Source organism: Ictidomys tridecemlineatus, chromosome 12, assembly GCF_052094955.1.
Source record: "Ictidomys tridecemlineatus isolate mIctTri1 chromosome 12, mIctTri1.hap1, whole genome shotgun sequence".
Taxonomy (NCBI): domain Eukaryota; kingdom Metazoa; phylum Chordata; class Mammalia; order Rodentia; family Sciuridae; genus Ictidomys; species Ictidomys tridecemlineatus.
The window spans coordinates 69,765,734-69,789,460 of record NC_135488.1 but is presented as its reverse complement, the minus strand read 5'-3'; the positions used below and the strand labels follow the sequence as shown (position 1 = coordinate 69,789,460).

General features: G+C 36.0%; 2 protein-coding genes across 12 annotated transcripts in view; one reads left to right on the top strand and one right to left on the bottom strand.

Annotated features, from left to right (window-relative positions):
• Nucleotides 1–12,852, top strand: part of Ugp2 (UDP-glucose pyrophosphorylase 2) — a 61,450-nt gene extending 48,598 nt beyond the window's left edge. For all 4 annotated transcript variants that reach the window (XM_013357189.4, XM_005322063.5, XM_005322062.5 and 1 more), the window contains exons 4-10: nt 2,542–2,727; nt 3,935–4,068; nt 5,617–5,914; nt 6,868–7,065; nt 7,635–7,877; nt 10,325–10,429; nt 12,396–12,852. In XM_013357189.4, the coding sequence (XP_013212643.1) occupies nt 2,542–2,727; nt 3,935–4,068; nt 5,617–5,914; nt 6,868–7,065; nt 7,635–7,877; nt 10,325–10,429; nt 12,396–12,503 (1,272 nt within the window). In that variant the 3' untranslated portion in view covers nt 12,504–12,852. The remainder of the gene's footprint in view (nt 1–2,541; nt 2,728–3,934; nt 4,069–5,616; nt 5,915–6,867; nt 7,066–7,634; nt 7,878–10,324; nt 10,430–12,395) is intronic.
• Nucleotides 12,853–13,340: 488 nt separating this feature from the next.
• Vps54 (VPS54 subunit of GARP complex) overlaps nt 13,341–23,727 on the bottom strand; it is an 87,038-nt gene continuing 76,651 nt past the window's right edge. For 5 of the 8 annotated variants that reach the window (XM_078029116.1, XM_078029115.1, XM_078029117.1 and 2 more), the window contains 3 exons: nt 18,914–19,021; nt 16,787–16,914; nt 13,341–14,697 (listed from right to left, as the gene is read on the bottom strand). In XM_078029116.1, coding sequence (XP_077885242.1) covers nt 14,592–14,697; nt 16,787–16,914; nt 18,914–19,021 — 342 coding nt within the window. In that variant the 3' untranslated portion in view covers nt 13,341–14,591. Of the gene's footprint in view, nt 14,698–16,786; nt 16,915–18,913; nt 19,022–21,346; nt 21,425–23,727 lie in introns of those variants that run through there. The other 3 variants (XM_013357183.4, XM_013357186.4, XM_078029118.1) reach the window with 2 other exon arrangements.

Here is a 23,727-nt window from a genome sequence, read left to right as displayed (position 1 = left end):
AATAAGCATTTAGACTTCAACTGATATTAATGTGGAATTTTTTGCTCCATATTACATCGAAATAATGTTTATTCAAATATTGACACTACATTCAAGTGATAATGCTTTGTTTGAATTGCTGATATTGTACCTGTTTGATACTGATTCAATTTATTTAAAATTTTAGAGACAAATTAAATGAATTGTTATAAGGGATACATATATAGTTCAGATACTCTTAATCCAGAGATAGAAGAGGAATGTGATCAGGCAGGGATGGGTGCATGGAGGCTTTGAAGTTGTGGAAGAATGCTTTTTTGAAAATATTATTCTTTCAGCTGTATATCTATTCTATAAACATTTATACTTCTGATGTTTCACAGTTAAAATTTTAGGTGGAATTGGAAAACATGCCTACCTTATGTGTAGGAAAAAAACCTTGCTTCTGTGTATTTCACTTTTTAAAAAAAAGCATATTTAAGCTGGGCGCCGTGGCACATGCCTGTAATCCCAGCAGCTTGGGAGGCTAAGCCTGGAAAATTTCGAGTTCAGGGCCAGCCTCTGCAAAAAGTGAGTTACTAAGCAATTTAGGTCCTGTCTCTAAATAAAATACATAATAAGGCTGGGGATGTGGCTCAGTGGTTGAATGCCCCCGAGTTCAATCCCTGCCATAATATCACAGTGGCATTCCCTCTATTGACCAATTGATTCCAGCAGCTCAGTTAGAAAGAATAATAAACTACCATGTTATATGAGGTGACAGAAGGTTTCAGTTGTCATCTACTCTTTTGAAGTAGTGTAACACTTAAATTGGGACTTTTTCTCCATAGTAGTATTATCAGTTTCTTTGAAATGCTGAACAAATGATGTTCATAGTAATAAAAACATTTTCAAGGAATATCTTCCACTGGGTCATGGCCACTTTGTATTTGTGTTGGAGTTCAAGTTCTTGTTACCCCTGCCTTTTCCTCACCAAAACCAAGTGGTGCCAGGGAAGCAACTTGTGTGGTCTGTGTTCTTTCCCACCTCCCTGTCCTGGTCCTTGGCAGTTAGCATTCAAGTGGCTAGGTAGCACCTGTTGGAGTGCCCATGGTCCCGTCTCTTCTTCCTGTCTTTTATGGTCATCAGCCCTTCCTCTGGTTCATGAAGGGGAATAAATGTTAATTGCTGCTTAAGCAGCATTTACTAGGAACACTATCTGTCACATCAGGAAACAGTTCAGCATGAGTGATAATGGGAGTGGGGATAATCAATAGAGAGCTTTGTTGTTCCTCAGTATTTATACCAGGTAACACAGTATATTAGCCACACTTGCAGTTAATACAGTATATTAAAGGTTAGGAGAAATAAGTTACAGATTAATGGAAAGAACTATTAAGAGCAAGAATTGTGATCAGAATCTGTGTATGATATATGTATGTTTGTCTGACTAAGCATAAAGAGATTGTTCCACAGGCTTAGATCACTGAAATGTGAGCTTATCAAGACCTTTCCCAATCACAAATGTCACTTGCCCCTTGCCCCTCTCATCCACAAATACACAACCCTGCAGGTAGCACAATAAATAAAATCTAGTGTTCACAGAGCACCTACTGGTTGTTGTTGTTGTTGGTTTTTTGTTTTGGTCCACTCATGTGTTATGTGTCCTACACCATGATGTAACTGAAGAGTCTATTTGAGGACCTATTCCATTAAAGCAAAATAGCAAAAATGCCACATGTAGAAAATCTGTTGTGATCTTTTTTAAAAAGCTTTCATTCTTGCTATAAGATGCCGAGTCTTACTTGTGCCTGGTTTGAAAAACAAAAATGAGTCTCAACTTCTAAGTTTCCTATGAGGGAGAAGTTAAGTTTAAGACTCTCTGTTCACAAAAATAGTTGAGAATGCTAGGGAGGAGATTGGGGATTTTTCTCCAGCCCTGCCCTTGTTTTCTCCCAGGGCATTTCTTCGAACAGTGAGAAGAATTTATTTTCCAGTGTGGGCTTTTATACAGGGATAATCAAGAATTAAATTCTTAAGGAATTCTGTGCATACCTAAAAGCCTATGCCATCTTCTTCTGAAGGTCAAACTTAAGACTGAATGGAGAAGAATGGCAAAGAACAAGTATGTTTTGGTTTTTGCCTCCTGTGGTAGAATAATGTATTGATTGTAAGCATTGTTCAGAATTGAAGTGGATCATAATACACCAGAAATATTTAGACTTTGGATGAGCTTTGTGTATCTCATTTGCTTTGTTGAGGCAAATTGGAAGTTTTGAGTCTAAAAACCTTGGATGTTCCCACTAGTCAGACAAATATTTATAGACAACTTTCCCCCTTTCTTTATACTTCATTATAGTGTAAGTGAACCATTCACCTACTGTGCTCAAGGAAGTTGCCTGTTAAGTTTTTGATTTTGAACCAGAAGGGCCTGGTGACATTAAAGGAAATGTGGGTGAAACTTTCCACAAGAGAGACCAAAACTTTAAAAGGAAGAAAAATGGAAATAATCCCAGAATTGATTTGCTTTAACATCTTATAAAGTTATTTGAATTATTCCTATAATTTTATTTTTCCTTTCAGATTCAACCTTATGAAAAGATAAAGGCCAGGGGCTTGCCTGAAAATGTATCTTCTGTGTTGAACAAGCTGGTGGTGGTGAAACTCAATGGTGGTTTGGGAACCAGCATGGGTTGCAAAGGCCCTAAAAGTCTGATTGGTGTGAGGAATGAGAATACCTTTTTGGATCTGACTGTTCAGCAAATTGAAGTGAGTAACACAGCCTTTCTGATGAGACACTAAAATAGTTTTTAGGTTATCATAAATTTTATATTGTTAAATGTAGCAGATGTGAATTTGAGCTAGTCAAAGAGCTTGCTATCTTTAGTCTCTTTAACAGTGTTTAAAAAAAAGGTTTAAGGTCACATCCTTAGGGTGATATAAAAAAGCTTTTGATCTTAAATAGCATTTGTGGTTGATGAAATCTCTGGGTCTGTTCAGATTATCCTTTGATGTGCTGCCTTCCACCTCCTTTCTTTTGGCTGACAGCCTTCATGATGTCTGGGTTGATCTGGCTTTATTAACCTCTTTTGTTAAGTTGGGGAAGATAGCTTTCAGGATGCCATGAATGCTAAGAACTGTTCTTGGTGTCCTTCTTATGACAAAGTTATTAATCGTAGACTGTAAACTCTTCAGGGGCAGTGTCCCTATCTTTCCCTTCTCTGTATCTGTTGTCTAGTATGATGCTGGCAACTATAGTCATGACACTAGCAGTAGCTACTGTGCACCAGATACTCCATGCTTTTCCTAAGAATTGATCCATTTGTTCCTCTGAACAACTGAGTGAGGTAAATATTATCATCCCCAGTTTACAGATGAGAAAACCATGACACAGAGACTTTATTTCTCAAGCTCCCTAACTAGTTAATCTAGAATCAGAATTTGAACATTGGATAGTCTTGACTTCTAAGAACCTATTTTTTCTCCCTAAGTAGTCTGTTAGCTCTTTTGAGATTGGAAAGATTTCCGTTGAGGTGTGATTCAGAATTTTTGACCATTCATCCTGAGAACTGCAAGCCAGATCTTTGTAACATTTGTACTTTAATCCCCACAGAATTTGAAACGTAAGAGTAAATGCTTACTCAGCACTTGTCTATAGACTTATGTAAGACCACACTGCACTGTGGCTGTGCACACACTTAGAGAGTTGGCCACCTGGGGGCACCCAGCTGGGGCTCAGTTTAATCAGCAATAAAATTCAGTCAATAGTTCTGTCCCAAAAGAGTTGTGATTTATTGAGTACATGGTAAACTGCTTATCAAAAGTCTGCCTCACACAAAGGAGTTACTTATGTCAAATGTATATATTTGGATGTATTCGGATGTATATATAAATGAGGTGATTAACTCTGAAGAATTAGTTTTACATAAGCAAAGAAAACAAATCTGAGTAATCTGATTGTCATTTTCCTCTCTAGCATTTGAACAAAACCTACAATACTGATGTTCCTCTTGTTTTAATGAACTCTTTTAACACGGATGAAGATACAAAAAAAATACTACAAAAGTACAATCATTGTCGTGTGAAAATCTACACTTTCAATCAAAGCAGGTAAAAGGGGTAATAACAACAACAAAAAACCAAACATACAAAAAAATCTTGAGTATTACTCTTGGGAAAGGATTTCTTTGCTTTGTAACAGCTGTCTCAAGATGTGCATGTGCCATCTTGCAAGTGCTTGACACCTTTCAAAGTTGAACATTTGGTAATAGCTATGATTGTCAGAATTACTTTTCAGTTCTGTCATTTCCAGTTCTTAAAAAGAAAATCTGTTTAAGATTCTGTTCCATGTCCAAAATATTAGAGGTTGGTTTAGGTCTTCACTTTCTGAGGGTATATTTGGGTTTCACCTGGGTCTGTGAATGGCTTTCTATATTCTACAGTATTGATAACCTTCACTTCTTCTTTTTTTTTTTTTTGTACCAACAATTGAACTCGGGTACTCAACCACTGAGCCACATCTGCACCTCTATTTTGTATTTTATTTAGAGATAGAGTCTCACTGAGTTGCTTAGCACCTTGCTTTTGCTGAGGCTGCCTTTAAACTCATGATCCTCTTGCCTCAGCCTCCTGAGCCACTGGGATTACAGGCATGTGCCACCGTTCCCTGACAGAAAACCTTCACTTCTGTGGGAATTTCTTCATCTTGAGTTAGGCATGGGGATAATTTAATAAATTCTGGAACCATCAACTTTGGGGACAGTGGAATGAGTAGAAAGGAAATGAGATGAAAGCATTGTGATAAAGCCCAGGCAACTGGGGAGATAAGGCTTCCATTGAGAAAGTCACGAGTCTACATAAACTTAGGAAGAAGGGACACATCTGAAGTTGCTCCATTGTGTTTTTTAGTCCATTTTCCCATGGAAACTTTTTGTCACAGATGGGATGTCTACATTTTTCTTCAGTTTGTTGTGCTGCTTTCTCCTGCCTGCCTCTCCCCAATGTCAGTCCCTACCCATGTGCTCATTGATGATGGGAGGGGTATTAATAACCTGCTATTGGTTTTCTGAAGAAGAAAGAGAATCACTCCCAAATATATCTGTTTGTAAGAACAGGCAGCTTTCCCTAGATAAGTCTTCAGGAAAAAGAACTATCCAAAATCCAAAAAGGTTGAGAACATCATTTACTTAATGTATGCCTCCTCTTGAAGAGTTAGAAAACATTAATATCTTAAAAATTCGAGGTGTTGGGCTGGGAATGTGGCTCAAGCGGTAGTGCGCTCGCCTGACATGCGTGCGGCCCGGGTTCGATCCTCAGCACCACATACCAACAAAGATGTTGTGTCTGCCGAGAACTAAACAGTAAAACATTAAAAATTCTCTCTCTCTCTCTCTCCTCTCTCACTCTCTCTTTAAAAAAAAAAAAAAAAATTCGAGGTGTCTTCCCATCTATATGACCAGGGGAAAAAATTTTTTTGCAGCAACTTATTAGCTAAGAAACAGATTTTGAACAACACAGATGAGATTTTCTTAAGTGGACTCACCTATAATTTACTATTGAAACACTGAAAAAGAAGGATTTTTTAATGCATTGTTTTGCTTGAAGGTCTGAAATGCTTTACAGGGTTGATAATGCAAAAGAACTTTTTCTTTTTTTAAGGTACCCGAGGATTAATAAAGAATCTTTACTTCCTGTAGCAAAGGATGTCTCTTACTCAGGGGAAAATACAGAAGCTTGGTACCCTCCAGGTCATGGTGATATCTACGCCAGTTTCTACAACTCTGGTTTGCTAGATACCTTTATAGGAGAAGGCAAAGAGTATATTTTTGTGTCTAACATAGATAATCTGGGTGCCACAGTGGATCTTTATATTCTTAATCATCTAATGAATCCACCCAATGGAAAACGCTGTGAATTTGTCATGGAAGTCACAAACAAAACACGTGCAGATGTGAAGGTAAATACTGAGGGGAAGCAATTTGGGATTCACGTTTTCCCATTAATAGGTTGTACACTTAATGCTTTTTCTTTCTAATTTGAAAGTTTCTTTTAAGCAGAACACATTTATTCACTTGACATTGTAAGATAGAGATGGTATTCTGTGGGGTAATTTAAGTTCTAACATAACAATGTGTATCATAAATCCAAAGTCAGTGGTATTAGAACTATTCTTTTTGGATAATCTGTCAGTGATTTTAACTAAAGTGTTTTGTGTATATTTATGGAATAGAGCTGAAACATGAAAACACTTTCGTTAAGTTCAGACAATTAATATTGTTGTCTGGAACTTTATTGCACCGCTAATGAAAACTTCCTTACATATTTATAAAATTTTATCATCTTTGTAGTACATTGAAAAATATGCCATTCTTTTGGTGCAAATCACAAATTTGTTTAACCTGGCATGTTTGGCGGTCATGAAATTTGGCCTTGGGTGAAATGGCACATAGACTTTACTACTTACCCCCCGAAAAAAGCAAGCAGTATATGAATACTAAAACAGTCCTTGGCCTAGATTTTATGCCTCTTGGAAATGTTGCCCTCTTTCTATACTGGCATGTCTTGGATGAAAGAACCTCACTAGCCTGAGGCCACTTATCTTCTTGTATATCTGTCTCCTCTGTGCTCCCCTTTTCTATAGCCTGTCAGAGCAGGGCCTTGGGTGGTACTGTTTTGTAACAAGCAGTTGTCTGAAAACAACTATTCCTGTAGCAGACCTTAGGCAAGTGAGGATAACTCTGATCTGCTTCCAGGGCTTTAATTTTGAACAAGATGGTGGTTCTATCTTTAAAACGTCACTTTATACTCTGGGAGATTGTACCATCAGTGTCTTTTCCATAAAATTAAGCAGGATGTTGTGGTTCTGATGGGGAAAAATGTGGAAACACTAATTATTTTCTGCCTTCCTAGGGCGGGACACTCACTCAGTATGAAGGCAAACTGAGATTGGTGGAAATCGCTCAAGTGCCAAAAGCACACGTTGATGAGTTCAAGTCTGTATCAAAATTTAAAATATTTAACACAAACAACCTATGGATTTCTCTTGCAGCAGTTAAAAGACTGCAGGAACAGAATGCTATTGATATGGAAATCATTGTGAATCCAAAGGTAAGCCAAAGTTCTCTCTCACTGGGCTTGCTAGTACCAAAGATCACAGTAGGCTAAACGTGGACCCCATTGCCCACTCCCTCTGGCCTATGTATTCCTTTGGTCTCTTCTACTGAGACTCTAGGTTGCTGGCTCTGTCCTCCAGACTCTGCATTCATCTCTGTAGCGTGCCTTTATTTGACCCTGGCCTGTTGTAGTGGCAAGAACACTGGACTCGAAAGTAAAAGACCCACCTCAGTCTTGGTTATTGCTTTGACACTATTAGCCATTTGGTCACATGCAGCTTGTATGAGTTTTTAGAACCTTTGGTTCTTTTATGGTATAATGGGGATATTACTACATAACCAGAGTTATGAGACCAAAAAAAAAAAAAAAAAACCACACAGGTATTAAGAGTTTCGCATATAATGGGTGCTTGATAAATGTCAGTTCTTGAAATTGTATCTCCTTTGTTATCTCTCTAAAAGTACTTCCCAGATATTAACTATCTGAATTAATATTACTATATTGTAAGTTGTAGGTACCTAAAATCTGTGTTTCCCCCTGCCCCTCTCCCTCTTATTTTACAGACTTTGGATGGAGGCCTGAATGTCATTCAGTTAGAAACTGCAGTAGGGGCTGCAATTAAAAGCTTTGAGAATTCTTTAGGTATTAATGTTCCAAGGAGCCGTTTTCTGCCCGTCAAAACCACATCAGATCTCTTGCTTGTGATGTCAAACCTCTATAGCCTTAATGCAGGATCTTTGACAATGAGTGAAAAGCGGGAGTTTCCTACAGTGCCCTTGGTTAAATTAGGCAGTTCTTTTACAAAGGTATGTAACTGTAAAGATATGATCCACTTATGGATTTAAATCTCCACTTCTGACACATTGTATTCTTCGATTTTTGATGTCATTTAAAGGAACTGATTATAAAAGATAAAGATGAACTTTTTGAAAATTGATTCACTGTAGAGAATATTTAAATGTCGGGACATTTTATCTTATGTCCCTCCCATGACCATAAGTGCTTTCATCAGTGGGAAAAGGTTAATTCTGGTTTCTAGGTGAGGAGATTTAGCAGTAAACAAAACAGACTAATAAAATCCTTGTCTTAATGGAAGACTTACATTCTAGTGGAGAAGGAAAAAAAAAATAAATAAAATACACAGTATTCCAAATTGTGAGAATTTGGAGAAATAAGGCAAGAGCAGGAAGTATATGTGAAGGGAGAGTGTAATTTAACATTGATTGGGTAGCCTTGGACAGCCCAATTAAGAAGTTGAGTGTACTATGCAGGTATCTGGACCAAAAACCTTCCAAGCAAAGGGAATAAGTCTAGCAAAACCCTACTCTGACAAGTGGAATCCTGAAAATTTAATCATATAAAACGTTGAGGTTAATGAAGTGACAGGGTGAGTCTTTGTGTCTGACCTGTGGTGTCCTGCTATACTATCCAAGTCTGTTGGAGTCCTGGATGTGATTTAGTGCAACCTCATGTGGATCACAGATGAGGAACTTTATAGAAAACGTTTCTGTGTGTGTGTGTGTGTGTGTCTCTGTGTCTGTCTTTCTCCTGAAAGTCAAATGAAAAAGAATGTTTCAGGAAAGAGGGACTAAGCATTCATGTTACTGATTCAAGTAAGTGTAAACATATTTATCAATATGGAAGTTTGGGAGTCCAACTGGAATAAATTTAAGAGAATAGGAGATTGGAGATATGAATATAGACAACTCATTCAAAAGTTTTGCCTTAAAGATAAACAGAAGGTAGAGAGGAATATAACATTTAAGCGGTTTGATTTTGTTTCTTAAATATGGGAGAATTACTGAGCTTGGTGGCATATGCCTGTAATTCCAGCTACTTGGGAGACTAATTCAGAAGGATCATCAGTTTGAGGCCAGCCTAGGTAATTTGCTGAGACCCTGTCTTAAAGTTTTAAAAAAGGGGGCTGGGATATAGCTCAGTGGCAAAGCGTCTGCCTTGCATTTGCAAAGCCCTGGGTTCGACCCCCAGTTCCAAAAAAAAAAAAAAAGGACCCCACCAAGTTTTAAAAAACGGCTGAGACTATAGTTCACTGCTTGCCTATCATGTGTAAAGTTCTGGGTTCACTCCCCAATATTGCAAAAATAAATACATAAACACACATGTACACATATGTAAGTTAATAATGGGAGAATTTACATATACATTAATGGCAGCCAATGCAGCCAGGAGGGAAAAAACATTGTAGAGAGACTCCCTGAAACAATATTTTTGAATAACTCATAAAAAGGAACCTAATACACAGCGGAGAGGTTGGCTTTAAGTCAGTAGAAATAGAACAATCCCAGTACTAGGAGAAAAGGGTAATGGGCTAGGAGGTAGGATGGTGGATGGTTGAATCTAAAGGAAATTTCTAATTGTTTCTGTTTTCCCAGCAAAATAGGAAATGAGATCACATAGAACAATCTCAAGTGCTTGTACATCCAAAGAAATAAAAGGCAAAGATAAGAGCTGGGTACAGTGGCATATGCCTGTAATTCCAACAACTGGAGAGGCTGAGACAGGAAGATTGGAAGTTCAAGGCCAGCCTCAGCACCTTAGCAAGGCCCTGTCTCAAAAAAGAAAAAACGGCTGGGGATGTAGAACAGTGGTAAAGTAGCCGTGGGTGATTTGTCTTATTGTTCTTGAAATGAGAGCCACTTGTGAATTCTGCCTATCCAATAAAAGCAGTTCCCATCTAGACTGCTTCAAAGCATGATCATTCATTCTTTTTCCAGCTCTATCCAGACTATGTGAATTACTTATCTGGCTTTTAGCCTGATGGCTGGTTTGGTTATCTTAAAAAACAAAAAACAAACAAAAACCTCCCCAAAACAAAAAACCACACATCTGATTGGCTCAACTGTATTATAATTGCTTGATTTTTAAGGACAATGTTCATATCTACTGGATAGGATCTTAATAGGTGCTTCTCATAGAAAACTTGAGTTTTGCCATAAAATGATTTATAGTTCAGTTAAACTATTTATTATTTATTTTTCTGTGAAAACCTCCTGCCTTTTTTTGGCACTAGGGATTGAACCTGGGGATACTTAATCACGGAGTCACATGCCCAGCTCTTTTATATTTTATTTAGAGACAGTCTTGGCGAGTTTCTCAAGACCCTGCTAAGTTGCTTAAGACTGGCTTTGAACTTGCAATATTCCTGCCCCTGAGCTGCTGGGATTACAGGTGTGTTCCACCATGCCTGGCTCCTGAGAATCCATTTGAAATATTTTTTTGTTTCTACTTAAAGGTTCAAGATTATCTAAGAAGATTTGAAAGTATACCAGATATGCTTGAATTGGATCATCTCACAGTTTCAGGGGATGTGACATTTGGCAAAAATGTTTCATTAAAGGTATGTATGTTAATGATGAAGATCACATTTCCTATAGCTTTATAAGTAGATTTTGTTTTCTAGTCCCAAATTTACCTCTATTTATAAGATAATCTTTTAAAATATGTGGACACAGATATGAAATAGGTTATTACAGAATTTAGTAGGAGTATAACCAGATATATATATAAGTATGTTGTGGTATACAGCATTCAAATGGAAAGCAAACACTAGTAGTGAACAGCTTTATTTTTTCAAAATTTTAAAATAGGATCACTACTAGCATTAGCTCTCTAAAGTTGACTATTCGAATAACATTTTTAAAAGTGAGTTCATTTATGCTGAATAGTCTAATCCTGTTAAAGGAATCTGAAGATTATACATGTTAGGTATAATGTAAATGAGTATAAATATATTTGTTTACATTATTGTAGTACTTAGGTACTTTTGAGTATTTTAGCCTAGTGTAAGAAATAGAGGAATATTAAGTAGTATTAACCCATTATGTCCCATTGTCCCTTATATGGGACACCCACAAAAACTTGAACAACATACCATCTGTGGTAACTTTGAAATATTTATTTTTTTAGAGTTTTATTGAGAAAATAGGCTAATGATTACTGATAATGATTCATAAGCTATAGATTGATTTCCCATTTTAATGTACTTGTATCAATTTCATTGAAATATTCACAGAATTGAATATTGGGACTTTATGGGTAAAAGCTACCATTGAAGATGTAAAAGTTTTTTCCTATTCTTTAAAAAAAAAAAAATCTCATATCTATTTTTTCATGTGTTCTTACCCTTAAAGTTACTTGTTTAAATGAAGAGATCTTAGGGGAGAAAAACAACACACATATACTGAACTTATTGCTTATATTAACTATTTAAAATCTCAAAACAATGAAAACTTAACAGTACAACTATTCCTTAAAAAAACAAGAAGACACAACCAGCTGAACACAGTGGTACATGCCTGTAATCCCAGTGACTTGTGAGGCTGAGTCAGGAGGTTGTTTCAAGTTCAAGACCAGCCTCAGCAACTTAGGGGGGCAACTCAGACCTATTTCAGAATGAAAATTAAAATAGGGCTGGGGATGTAGCTTAGAAGTAGAGCACCCCTGGATTCAATCCCCAGTACCAAAACCAAAACAGAGAACTGTGTATGAAAATATAAATCATGCAACTTTTACTTTAGTTCTTTTCTGTGCTGGAGATCAAAGCCAGGGCCTTGCATGTGCAAGGCAAGTGCTCTATCACTGAGGTACAACCCCAGTGCTGCTTCTCCTCCTCCTCCTTTTTTTTTTTTTTTTTTGTACCAGGGATTGAACCCAGGGAGGTTTAACCACTGAGCCACATTCCCAGCCCTTTTAAAATATTTCATTTAGAGTCAGAATCTGGCTGAGTTGTTAAATGCCTTGCTAAGTTGCTGAGGCTGGCTTTGAACTTGCAGTCATCCTGCCTCAGCCTCCTAAGCCACTGGGATTACAGGTGTGCACCACCATGCCCGGCTACAAACCCTAGCCCTTCTTAAATTTTGTTTTGAGACAGGGTCTTGCTAAGTTGCCCAGTAGTTTCAAACTTGAAATTTTCCTGCCTCAGTCTTCCAAGTAGCTGGGATTATAGGTGTGCACCACTAGGCCTGGCATCTGTTACTTGCTTTTTGGGTATTGGATAATGCTGATGACTTTATAAGCAAGAGGCCTCTAGAAAGGGTAGTTATACTATGGCACTGGGTCTACTTCCCATTGTTCGCACCATCTCTGACAAGGAGGCAAGGAATCTAGGACTACTGTCAGGACTGTGACAGATGTACACATTACATTTTTCCTTAATGTTACTTGCTTTTCATGTTTAATATTGTTTATCATTACAGTTACTCCATTGTAAAAGGAGTTATACATAAACTTGATGGTTGTTGTATGATAATTGCATTTCAGTTGCAGTTGCAAGTATATTCTTAGCTCTTTGTTTTCCCTGTTAGGGAACAGTTATCATCATTGCAAATCATGGCGACAGAATTGACATCCCACCTGGAGCAGTATTAGAGAACAAGATTGTATCTGGAAACCTTCGCATATTGGACCACTGAAAAGAATACTGTATACACTTTATACTAATTATGGGCTAAATTATGGGCTAAATAGTTTCTTACATTGAAATGTCTCTAGGATTCTAAAGTAGGCAGGTACTTGACTATGTTACTGTACCTTGCAATGTTGATTTTTAGAGTTTTCTGCAATATGCTTTTAGTTTAAGAAAAACAGATGGAGCAATACTTTCCCTCTTTGAAGAGGATCCTGAAAGTTCATCTTCAAGTGCAATATTGTTTAATCCTAAAACTGGGGCAGTTCTGTTGGAAGATTTTTATTAACAGAAGCCTCAGTGATGTGGTCACTTTGAATTGCCTGTGATTTCAAAAATAAAGCGGTGAAGCCATACACATGTATTCTTGAACTTTTTAATGCTAATTTTATGAATCAGCAAAATAAAATGGTTTGCTCTTGCTGAACAGACACTGTATGGGTTAGAATATTTAAGTACTCACCAGCTAGTTATCTACTAAGTCCAGTTTTCTGCATTTCTAAGAAAAACACATTCCCAAAGGAAATGGAAGATATTCAACCTCTCATTTAGTTCTAAGACTAGGGTGCCTGCCATGCACTCCAGACTCTCCATTTACTGAAAAAAGTGGTATTTCTTTCCCCAGCTAAATGGTTGGAGTGGGCTGAGGTAGAACATTTCTTTCAGATCCTTGTACTATAGTATGGAGGGATAAATGGGGTGGGGTAAGTTCCCTTTTCTTAAAGCTTCACATCACTGAAAATTTTTCAAGAATAACCTTACAAATCAGGTCTGCTGGTAGATCAAGTCATACTTCCCAATTCTTCCATACTTAAAAAAAAAAAAGTTGTCTTTTAAAGTCTCATAATTTTTTACACCTTTATTTTAGACAGACAGCGTAAGAATCAACGACATACCTTCGTAATGATAAAGGAAAGAAAACAAGCTTTCCTTTTGAAAAAACTGTAAAGCACAAAATAAGACTATTTCATTGTACATAATCACAAGATTAGGCACTCTGACAGGGTTAGGCAAGAGTCTTTAGTGTGAGGTGAGGCACAGGCACTTTCACTTGTAGAGTGCTGCTGATTCTAATTTTTAATTTTGAAGGTAGGTATCATAAAAGTCTTTAATACCTTGTATTTCTAGCCCCCAAACAGCAGCCCATATTTTAAAATTTCTATTTCTCCCTGGTCTTTGTTCATATACACATTGAAAGTAACTTAAAAACAAGACTCCAAGGGGACCATACTTCATATGTTACCTAAATGTTAAAATGAGAACTCATAAGTAGGCATATTACATGAATACATAGTCTTACCTGTTAGGGGGAAAAAACCCAAACCCTTCATAGATACTTTTATAAAAATACAGCTATTAAACTGTAGCCTTCTGTATACCACTTCTGAAAAGTATTTAAACTAGTAGTTGCATAAATGCCAATATCTTATTATTACTCTTTCATGTATTTGGACTTTTGAGAAGGCTTTACCCAGTTGACATAATGGTGGTAGTAGAAAGATTAAATATGTAACACAAAGCCTGAAACTTGACATTGGTCACTAAAACAAAAACTGAATTCCTAAATCCAAGCAATCAAAAGATGTTTATTTTTTATAGAAAGATCTGTAAAAAAATAATTTTTCAAACAGCTTTACTTTCATAGAGAAAACTTTCTACAGAGGTTGACTAAGATTTTAATATTTTAAATTGTACCATCATTAAATAAGGTGGGACACCATATGAATTTCATTGCACTGGAAGAAATGCAAAGCATTTTTTAATATAAAGTATACAGAGCATTCTAGTCAACTACAGCTGTGTTACAGCTATGTGTTCTTTTGGATTTGGTCCAAAGAAACCTGAGTCTGTTTCCAGAGAGAATGAAAAATGTTATAGACACCTGATCAGTTACTCCTCACTTAAGAATGCACAAAAATGGCATTCCTTGTAGATCCCACTGAATCCAGTTTCCCAACACTGATACTTTCCTTTTCCCTTTCCCCCACCTCAGTTCACTTTGGGTTCCAGGTTCTCAAAACACAGGCATTCAGATATTCTTCAGAAACATACATGTCCCATGGTTAGATGAACTACCCAGTTTTCCAGTGAGTTGTCACCTCTTCTGTTCCCAGATCTCTGCCATATTTAGGTCCAAATCTTTAAGACCTTTTAAGGCTTGAAGATTTCCAGTGTAAAAAGCTACATCTGCTGTGACCAACCTAAACATCGGAGAGAAAAATTTTAAATTTCACTCTTTCTATCCAGATAAATGAGCAAGGCTCTCAGATTCCTATATCAGCTGCTACAATATTATTTAAATTCAGAATTCCTAGGATAAATATCAACATACTTCTCTTGCCAGGATTCCTGCTATCATACAGTTAACCATTTAATGCTTTATTTAAAAAAATAAATGCTTGGAAAAAAGTAAACAAATGCATGTCGAAGTCAGGTTCATTATAAACTCTACCCAGTAAAATCAGATTTATCTTAAAATAGCATGAATTTATAACTATTTTTGATTGGTTGTCACTAGAGTATATATGTATGGACTAAAACAGTAAAAGGAAAGAAAGGGCAACTTCCTGAGCATTATAAGTACAAAAAATAATTTAATACACAGATTTGGCGGGTGGTGTGGTAAGAAGCAACCCAAGGTTTCATACATTATAGGCATGTGCTTGCATCACTGAGCTATGTCACCAGCCCAGATAGCAGACTTTTAAATTAATGTATGTGAAGCAAAGATGTCCTACACACCCATAAAATACCTCAATCCCAAAGGATCTTTACATACAATTATTTCCTAGTATGGCAATCAGAGTGTTAGGACAAACGGGTGACATGGCAAGTGTAATTCATTTGATGGAAAAAAAAAATCTTTGCACTTTACAAATGGCAAATAAAAATGTAACTGTGTCAGTAGCTTATCAATACAGTGTGGGATTCCTTATTGTGAAAAATGAATAAAATACTTCTCCATATGTGATATTCAGCTTAACTTTGTCTCAATGTTAGTATTAGTAATCACATGTTGATTCAGTTACTTAAGGTATTCTTGTCTTGAAATCGGAGCACAATAAATGACAATATAAATGAATCTCAATATTATGAGTAGGTACGGTTTAAATTTTAAAAAATGTTGAATGATAGATTAAAAATATAACAGTCAATAGTCTTCTAAGGTTAGTCTGAGATAATGCCCACAGAGTACATGGTTTGGTCTGGCACAAAGGAGAGTTTATTCTAAGAAAAACTAGATGGTTAGCTCACTTTTCCAGTTTCTATACTGACATTGAAGGGACCCATAAAAAAGCATCACAGATATAAGTGAGCTGGATATATTTAAAATAAAAACTCTTACTATTCCAGCCTTTCGTAATTTTAGCTATAATGATGATTTAATAGAATGAATCGCTAAGAAAACAGTGTCTCCCTAAACCATTCACAATCCAGATTCTTCAAAGGGAAATAAGTATTCTGTAACTCATAATTCCAAATATATATAATCTCTACCAGCCACTTTATAAATGGCCTTCACAGCTACAGAAGAAAACTGTTAATGAATAATATTTAGACAGCACATAAAGGTCCTCCCCCACCAGTGAGCAGGTATTCCCTCCCCTCATTTTTAAATTGTTGCATTATAATTATACATAATGGTGGGACTTGTTACATATTTGTATATGCATACACTATAACAATATAATTTGGCCAATATCATTCCCCTGCACAGCACCTAATACTAATATCATTATTTCTAATTTTAAATCTAAAAAATTAAGGCATACAGAGGATAAGATTTACCCAAAGCTATCCAGCTAAAAAGTGGAAGAACTAGTATTTAACCCAAGTTTTCTGATTCTAAATCCTGTTTTCTTTTTAAAATACACTATTTCAGAGGTAATATATAAAATGTGTTTGATAGTTTATAATATACTGTCCTACCTACACATTATTTTTCATAACTCTGAAAGAATTAAGGCAGATTTTATCCTTGTCATTTTACAAATGAGGCACAGAAATTGAAGGACCTTCACATAGTCACAGAGCTACTGAGTAGAACTGAGTCCTTTTGGAAAAGAAAGACTATTGGGTATCTAAAGACACACTAACTCCTCAAAACATGTAAAGAACTTAACATAAACTAACAGACAGACAAGATAGCATCTTCATAGAGGAAAAAAGCAAAATGTTGCTGATTTTATAATTTTGGTCCCCAGTATGAGAGAACAGCATAAAGATAAAAACCAATCACTGAAACAATCCAACATGAGAATATGTGGTAAAAATATATAAAAATCATACCCATTTTGAGGTCCTCCATCATTTATCACATTTAAGTGAGATAACTGCTTTTTCAAGTGTAGTTTATAACTTGCATTAATTCTTAAAAATAACATCTGGAAAAGAAAATAAGCTTTCTTATAGTTCTCCTGAAATAGAAGACATGTGAGTTATCAATATTTATTATTTGGAGAAAGTATTAAAAAACAAAACCTTGTTGTTGTTGTTTTTTTTTTCCTGTGGTGCTGGGGATTGAACCCAGGGCTTTGTGCATGTGAGGCAAGCCCTTTACCAACTGGGCTATATTCCCAGCCCACAAACCTTGTTTTGACATAACTTTTAAAATGCTCCTCTGAAAAATAAGTAATTGCTTTTTTCCCCCTTCTTGACAGTACCTCATTTAGCAAGAAGATTGCCATTCTGTACTTTGGAAGAACTCCTGTGCGATATATAAGTGGGATTAACCACAACAGGTAAAAAGAACAAAAGGTAGTGAAAAGTTTTATAATATGTAAACTTGATTTTAAAAAATACAATGATAAGGGCTGAGGTTGTGGCTCAGCAGCAGAGTGCTCACCTAGCTTGTGTGAGGCTCTGGGTTTGATCCTCAGCACCACGTAAAAATAAATAAATAAATAAAATAAAGGTATTGTGTCCCAACTACAACTAAAAAATAAATATTTTTTTAAAAAATACAATGATAGAGGCAAAAGTACCTTTATGTTTCTAACTAATAAAATCATTTCAAAGTATTTCATTTTTATTGCTGCATGCAGACCTAATGAATGGTCCAATACTTCTTTGAGAAAGGTATGGCCTAAAACTGTATAAAACTGATCTATGGAAATGATTTAGTAGAATAATATTTTCTATGGGAAAAAGGTGTATATTTAGAACCACCAGTGGAAGTTTTGTATAATTACTGGTATTAAAGTGGCAACTTTTGCCCAGCTTTGATGAAAGAATCCTTTAAGTTATGACAAAAATAGAAACATATACCCAGCTCCCAGACCTGTACTGTCTTTCTCTCAAAATTCAAAAGGTCAAAATGTCAGACATGGTGATTCTTACATATGGAATGAAAAGGAAAGGTTAGCTAGGAAGTAATCAGAAGGAAAAAAGAGAACTAGTGGGCACTCATATCTTATGGCACTCCCTCAGTACTCTGAGCTCCAAAGGAGCTAGATGATAGTCATGAGGTTGTTAATGAAGTGGTAATAAATAATGCAGGGGGGAAGTCTCGGGTGGCTGAGAGAGGCCATCATTGGGAACAAATTGTAGGCAAGAGATATTAGGAAAACAACCCTCTACTCCCAAATACCACTCCTATGCACTCAACCAATTAGAGAAAAACCAAAATAAACAAACTTGTTTAACAAAATTATCAGTGGAAATTAAATTCACTTGATACACAACAGATAGGCTTGTATTTATAACATTGTATCATTTATATCACTAGGCTTGAATGAGACCACCTGGTATAAAGGTAAAAAGTTAAAGGAGAGGGAAGGAGACTGGGAAGAAAGGAATGCTGGAAACTTTGAAGTTCTAGGTGAGGGAAACAAGGAGTGTAGAGATAAGGGAGGACATTAAAGAGTGAAATGAATTCTGTGATAATACTTTTATTATCAGATAAAATGCAACAGGAGTACAGCATTGATAACTTCACAGGAGAGAAGTATCAAAGATCCCTATTTTGCTATTTTTCCTCCATACAATTATTTGTGATAAAGTAGAATGATTTAGTTATACATGTTAATTTTATTAACTCCATCATTAATTCTTTCCATTTTCAATTTAGATTACAATCACAGTAACATTTTATTATTCATTGATAAATGGCAACTCTGATATTCAGAGACTTGTAATAATGTAATGAGTGACTTAAGTAGAATCTGGGACCTCTTAAAATGGACAAATGGAAAATCTGCTTTTCAGATTCCTGATCATATAGTAAAGCTATAGCTCTCACCTAGCAGCTGCCACCTATCACTTTTAAATTAGAAAATTTTATCAATGTTCCATTGGTCAAATTAACAATCTAAAAAAAGGTTAAAAATCATATCAGAATATGAATTAAGCTTAACTGTGCAAAAAAAAAAAAAAAACCATGTGAAAAAATCCCAGTCTGAGGGAATTACTACTCACCTGTGTTTGTTCTTCTGGAAGAAGATCAAATATAGCTTCATGCATTTTGGCCATTTGCTTACAAATATTCCTGAAACAGGCAGAAGGAACGGGAGCTTTCACTTCATACTGGTAGAGAGAAACAGAGCAATGTTTAGGTCATTTGCAGGTGTAGTATCTCTATTATTCCCTAAGAGAGATGTTTTCCCCACCTCCACATAACCTGCCCCTAGTACAGGGTTCAAGCTTACACTTCAACTGTGATTTGTACTCCTCACACAAATCTTGAGAAACTTTTATTCAATATCTTAATCTATTTTATGGCAATGAAAATACCCTAGTGGTTAAGAACAGAGGCCACTTCCAATCTTAAAACTGGTTGTTTGGGTTCAAATCTCAGCTCCTCCAAATCTTAGCTATTTAATAGAATCATAAAATATGTGGCTATTTGTGGCTGGTTTCTTTCATTTAACAATCTTTTTACAGTTCATGCTACAGTGTGTATCAATACATTTCTTTTTATGGTTAATATCCCATTGTATGGATAGACCACATTCATTTATCTATTTTTCAACTGATGGACATTTAAGTTGTTTGTAGAAACAACCTACTACGTTTTAGTATTATGAGTAGTACTATGAACATTTGTGTACAAGTTTTTGTGGAGACAACATTTTCACCTTTCTTGGGTATATACCTAGTGTAGAACTCCATTTTTAATCTTATGAGGAAATGCCAAACTATTCCCAGAGTGGCTGTGCCATTATAAAATACGACTCTAATGTCTCTATATCCTCACCAAAACTTTTTTTTTTAAAACCATTCTAGAGAGTTTTATAAAATCCCTCAGTGCTGGGTTGAATAACATCCCCACAAAATTCATGTCTACATGGTACTTCATGTGGTCATACTCATTAGAATGGGCCTTAAGTCCACTGACTGGTGTCTTTATAAAGAGGAAAATTCCGACATGGAGATACACAGAGGGAATAAAACCAAGTGAAGACAGAGGCAGATACTGGTGTGATACAGTTGCAAGCCAAGGATTGATAGCAATTGCCAGAAGCTGGTAAAAGGCAGGGGGTATGGATTCTTCCCTAGAGTTCATCCTCCCTGACCTGTTAATTTAGTTTTTTTTCCCTCCCTGGTCTCCAGAACTGTCAAAGAACAAATTTCTGTTTTTAAAATTTTTTTAAGATGTTGATGAACCTTTATTCATTTATTTATATGAAGTGCTGAGAATCGAACCCAGTGCCTCACACATGCTAGGCAAGTGCTCTACCACTGAGCCACAGCCACAGTCCAAATTTCTGTTGTTTTAAGACACTCGGTTTGTGTTGATTTGTTATGGCAGCCCTAAAACTCAGACCCTCAAACTTTCCTCAAAAACCCCTGTTTCCCCTAAAGATACTCTTTTCCCCCTTTTTATTTCATCACTATCATAATTCTTGAGTCACCTAAACTTGACACTGTACTTATTTACTCTCAAATCCTTAAAATCTGGGTCCTGCCACCACCCAAATTACCTTCCCTTACTATAATACTCTTCAGAAATTTCTTTCGGGTGTGGGGGGGATAAAATCACTAAGACATTCTTTCTTCCAAATTCAGTAACTTTCCTAGCACTCTTTCCTCATCACTAAGGTATTTCAAGCACCCTCAATTTTAAATCCTGTCCTCATATAGCAAGAACTATGCTCTCCTGGCCCTTTCCCTCTTGACCTTACTCTTCGTCAGTTTCTGGTCTTCTAAATACAAGGCATCTTTCACCATTAAACTACCTTATTATCTCCTCTTTTCTCTCATCAATTTCACCCAATCTTGTACCTTCTACTTATTTCTAGTACTGAAACATTTTCTTGGGTTTAAGTCCCACATTTCATAGGTGTTCCATTCAAAAACTGAATTATCATAAGCTTGCCCAATCCTCCTCCTCCTCTTTGTTTCCACAAGGATTACTAAACCTCCTGGTCATGCAGACTTGGAATCTCCAACTCAGTTTTTCCTCTTCCTTGTTTCAAATCAACAACTAAGCCCATAAATTGTATTTAAAAAAATTTTTTGTACATAAGTTTGGACTTCAAGTCAGTTTTTAAACTTCTATACTACTGACATTTCAGGCTATATTTTGTTGTGGGTGCTGTCCTGTATATTTAGTAGCATCTCTGGTCTCTACTTGCTAGTTGGCAGCAGCAACTCACTCCCCGTATCCAAGTTATGACAACCAAAAATGTGCTAAATATTTCTGAATGTCCCCTTCTGGGAACAGGGACAAAACTGACTCAATTAAGAAACACTGCTCTATGTCAAGGCCTTTAATACAATCACCTGAACAAATGCCATCATATTTTAACTAGTTCAATAAAAAAAGTCAAAGAGTTATGGATCATAAACTTAAATATAAAACCCCAAACAGTAAAAATGCCAGAAGAAGCCAGGTATGGTAATGCACACCTAGTAATCCCAGTAGCTCAGGAGGCTGATGTAGGAGGATCCCAAGTTCAACGGCAGCCTCAGCAACTTAGTGAGATTCTGTCTCAAAATAAGAAAAATTTAAAAAGGGCTGGGTATGTAGGTCAGTGGCAAAGAGTCACTGGATTAAATTCCCAGTACCAAAACAAAGTAAACACAACAACAAATTCTAGAAAAAAATACTGCAGAATAACTTTGTAGCTCCTTAGGCTAGAATACATGAAGTATTTAATAAAAAAAAAATGATAAAATAGATTTGATCAAAATTAAAGATTGCTCTTTATAAGACACTGTTAACAAAATAAAAAGTCACCGACTTGGAAAAAATATACAAACCACATGTCTGATAAAGACTTAGAGCTAAGATATATTAAAAAACTCACATCTCAAGAAGAAGATAACCCAATTTTTAAAAAATAAGCAAAAAAAATGAAAAACATTTTTACTAAAGAAAAGGTATGAATAGTAAACAAGCACATGAAAATATTTTCAACTTCTTAGTCATTATTTAAGCTAAATCCACAATGTGGGGCTGCGGGGTATAGCTAAGTGGTAGAGTGCTTGCCTAGCATATGTGAGACCCTGGGTTCAATCCCCAGTACTAAACAAAACAAAAACAAAAAACAGTGAGATATCATGTACATATTAGAGACTAACATTAAAAATTAGGTAGACCCTAGAAAGTGATGGTGACAATGAAGAGCATCTAGAACTCTAGTCTCATACATGGTAAAAAGGACAGCAAAGAGATACTCTAGAAAATAATTTAGCAGGTTTTTAAAAAAATAAATTTACAATGAAGTTTTACATTTCCATAATCTACAATCAATCCTATTTCAAGTATATACACTAAAGAAATGAAAACATATATCCACACAAAGAATGTATATGTATAAATAACAGCCCCAAACAGGAAAAACCCCAAAGTTCTATCAACTGGTAAATGGATAAACAATTAGCAATATAGTCATAGAATGGAGACTATTCTATAATAAAAGAGAACAAACTACTGACACATAATTATAACATCCAGAATTCCAAAAGCATTAATCTAAAAGTAAGGAGGCTAGCCCAATAGGATACGTTCTGTATGATTCCATTTAAAGGACATTTTGCAGAAGGAAAAACTAAACTATAAGTGCCCCAAAAGAATGTTTACTTGTGACATTTTTTATCTTGATTGTAGTAGTTCCACTACTTTATATATTTGTTAAAGTCATCACACCATGTATTTATTTTTTAATTTTTTTAAAATTGTGTACTTTTTGAATTAGTTGTTCATGACAATACAATGATCTTGACATATCGTACATTTGATTCAAATGGGGTATGAATTCTCATTTTTCCACGTGATACAGATTGCAGGATCACATTGGTTATAGAGCCACATATATAAATACAGCAATACTAGTGTCTATTGTATTCTGTTGCCCTTCCTATATACCCCCCTCCCCTTCCCTCCCCTCCCATCATCTCTCTCTACCCAATCTACTGTGACACATTTCTCTTTTATTCTTCCTCCTCACACCATCATATATGTATTTTGTATAATGATGAGGGTCTCCTTCCATCTTCCGTGTAATTCCCCTTCTCCCTCCCATTCCCTCCCACCTCTCGTCCCTGTTTAGTGGTAATCTTCTTCTCATGCTCTTCCTCTCTATTTTGAGTTACCCCGCCTTATATCAGAGAAGACATTTGGCATTTGTTTTTTAGGGATTGGCTAACTTCACTTAGCATAATCTGCTCTAATGCCATCCATTTCCCTACAAATGCCATGATCTTTTTTTTTTTTTATTGGTTGTTCAAAACATTACAAAGCTCATGATAAATCCTCTTTCATACATTTGACTCAATTGGTTATGAACTCCCATTTTTACCCCAAATACAAATTGCAGAATCACATCAGTTACACAATCACGTTTTTACATAATGGCATATTAGTGACTGTTGTATTCTGCTACCTTTCCTATCCCCTACTATCCCGCCTCCCCTCCCCTCCCCTCCCCTCTTCCCTCTACCTCATCTGCTGTTGTTCAATTCTCTCCCTTGTTTACACCATGTATTTAAAAAGGGTAAATTTTACTGAATGTAAATTATACCAATAAACCTGATTTAAATTGCTTAGCTTTCTACTGATAGCCACTGATCTTCACTATCTTCCCAACATATCCCCAACTCTTCCACTCACACCAGTGCACCCTAAACAGAGCTACCTTCTATTCACCCTAAATAGAACTGCTACCTTTGTTATTAACAACAGCAAAATATTAGCAGCCAATATTAACTAGGACTTGCTTATAGTTAGATATATGATAAAAGAAAAGCATTCCACATATATTATCTCATTAATCTCCATTACAACC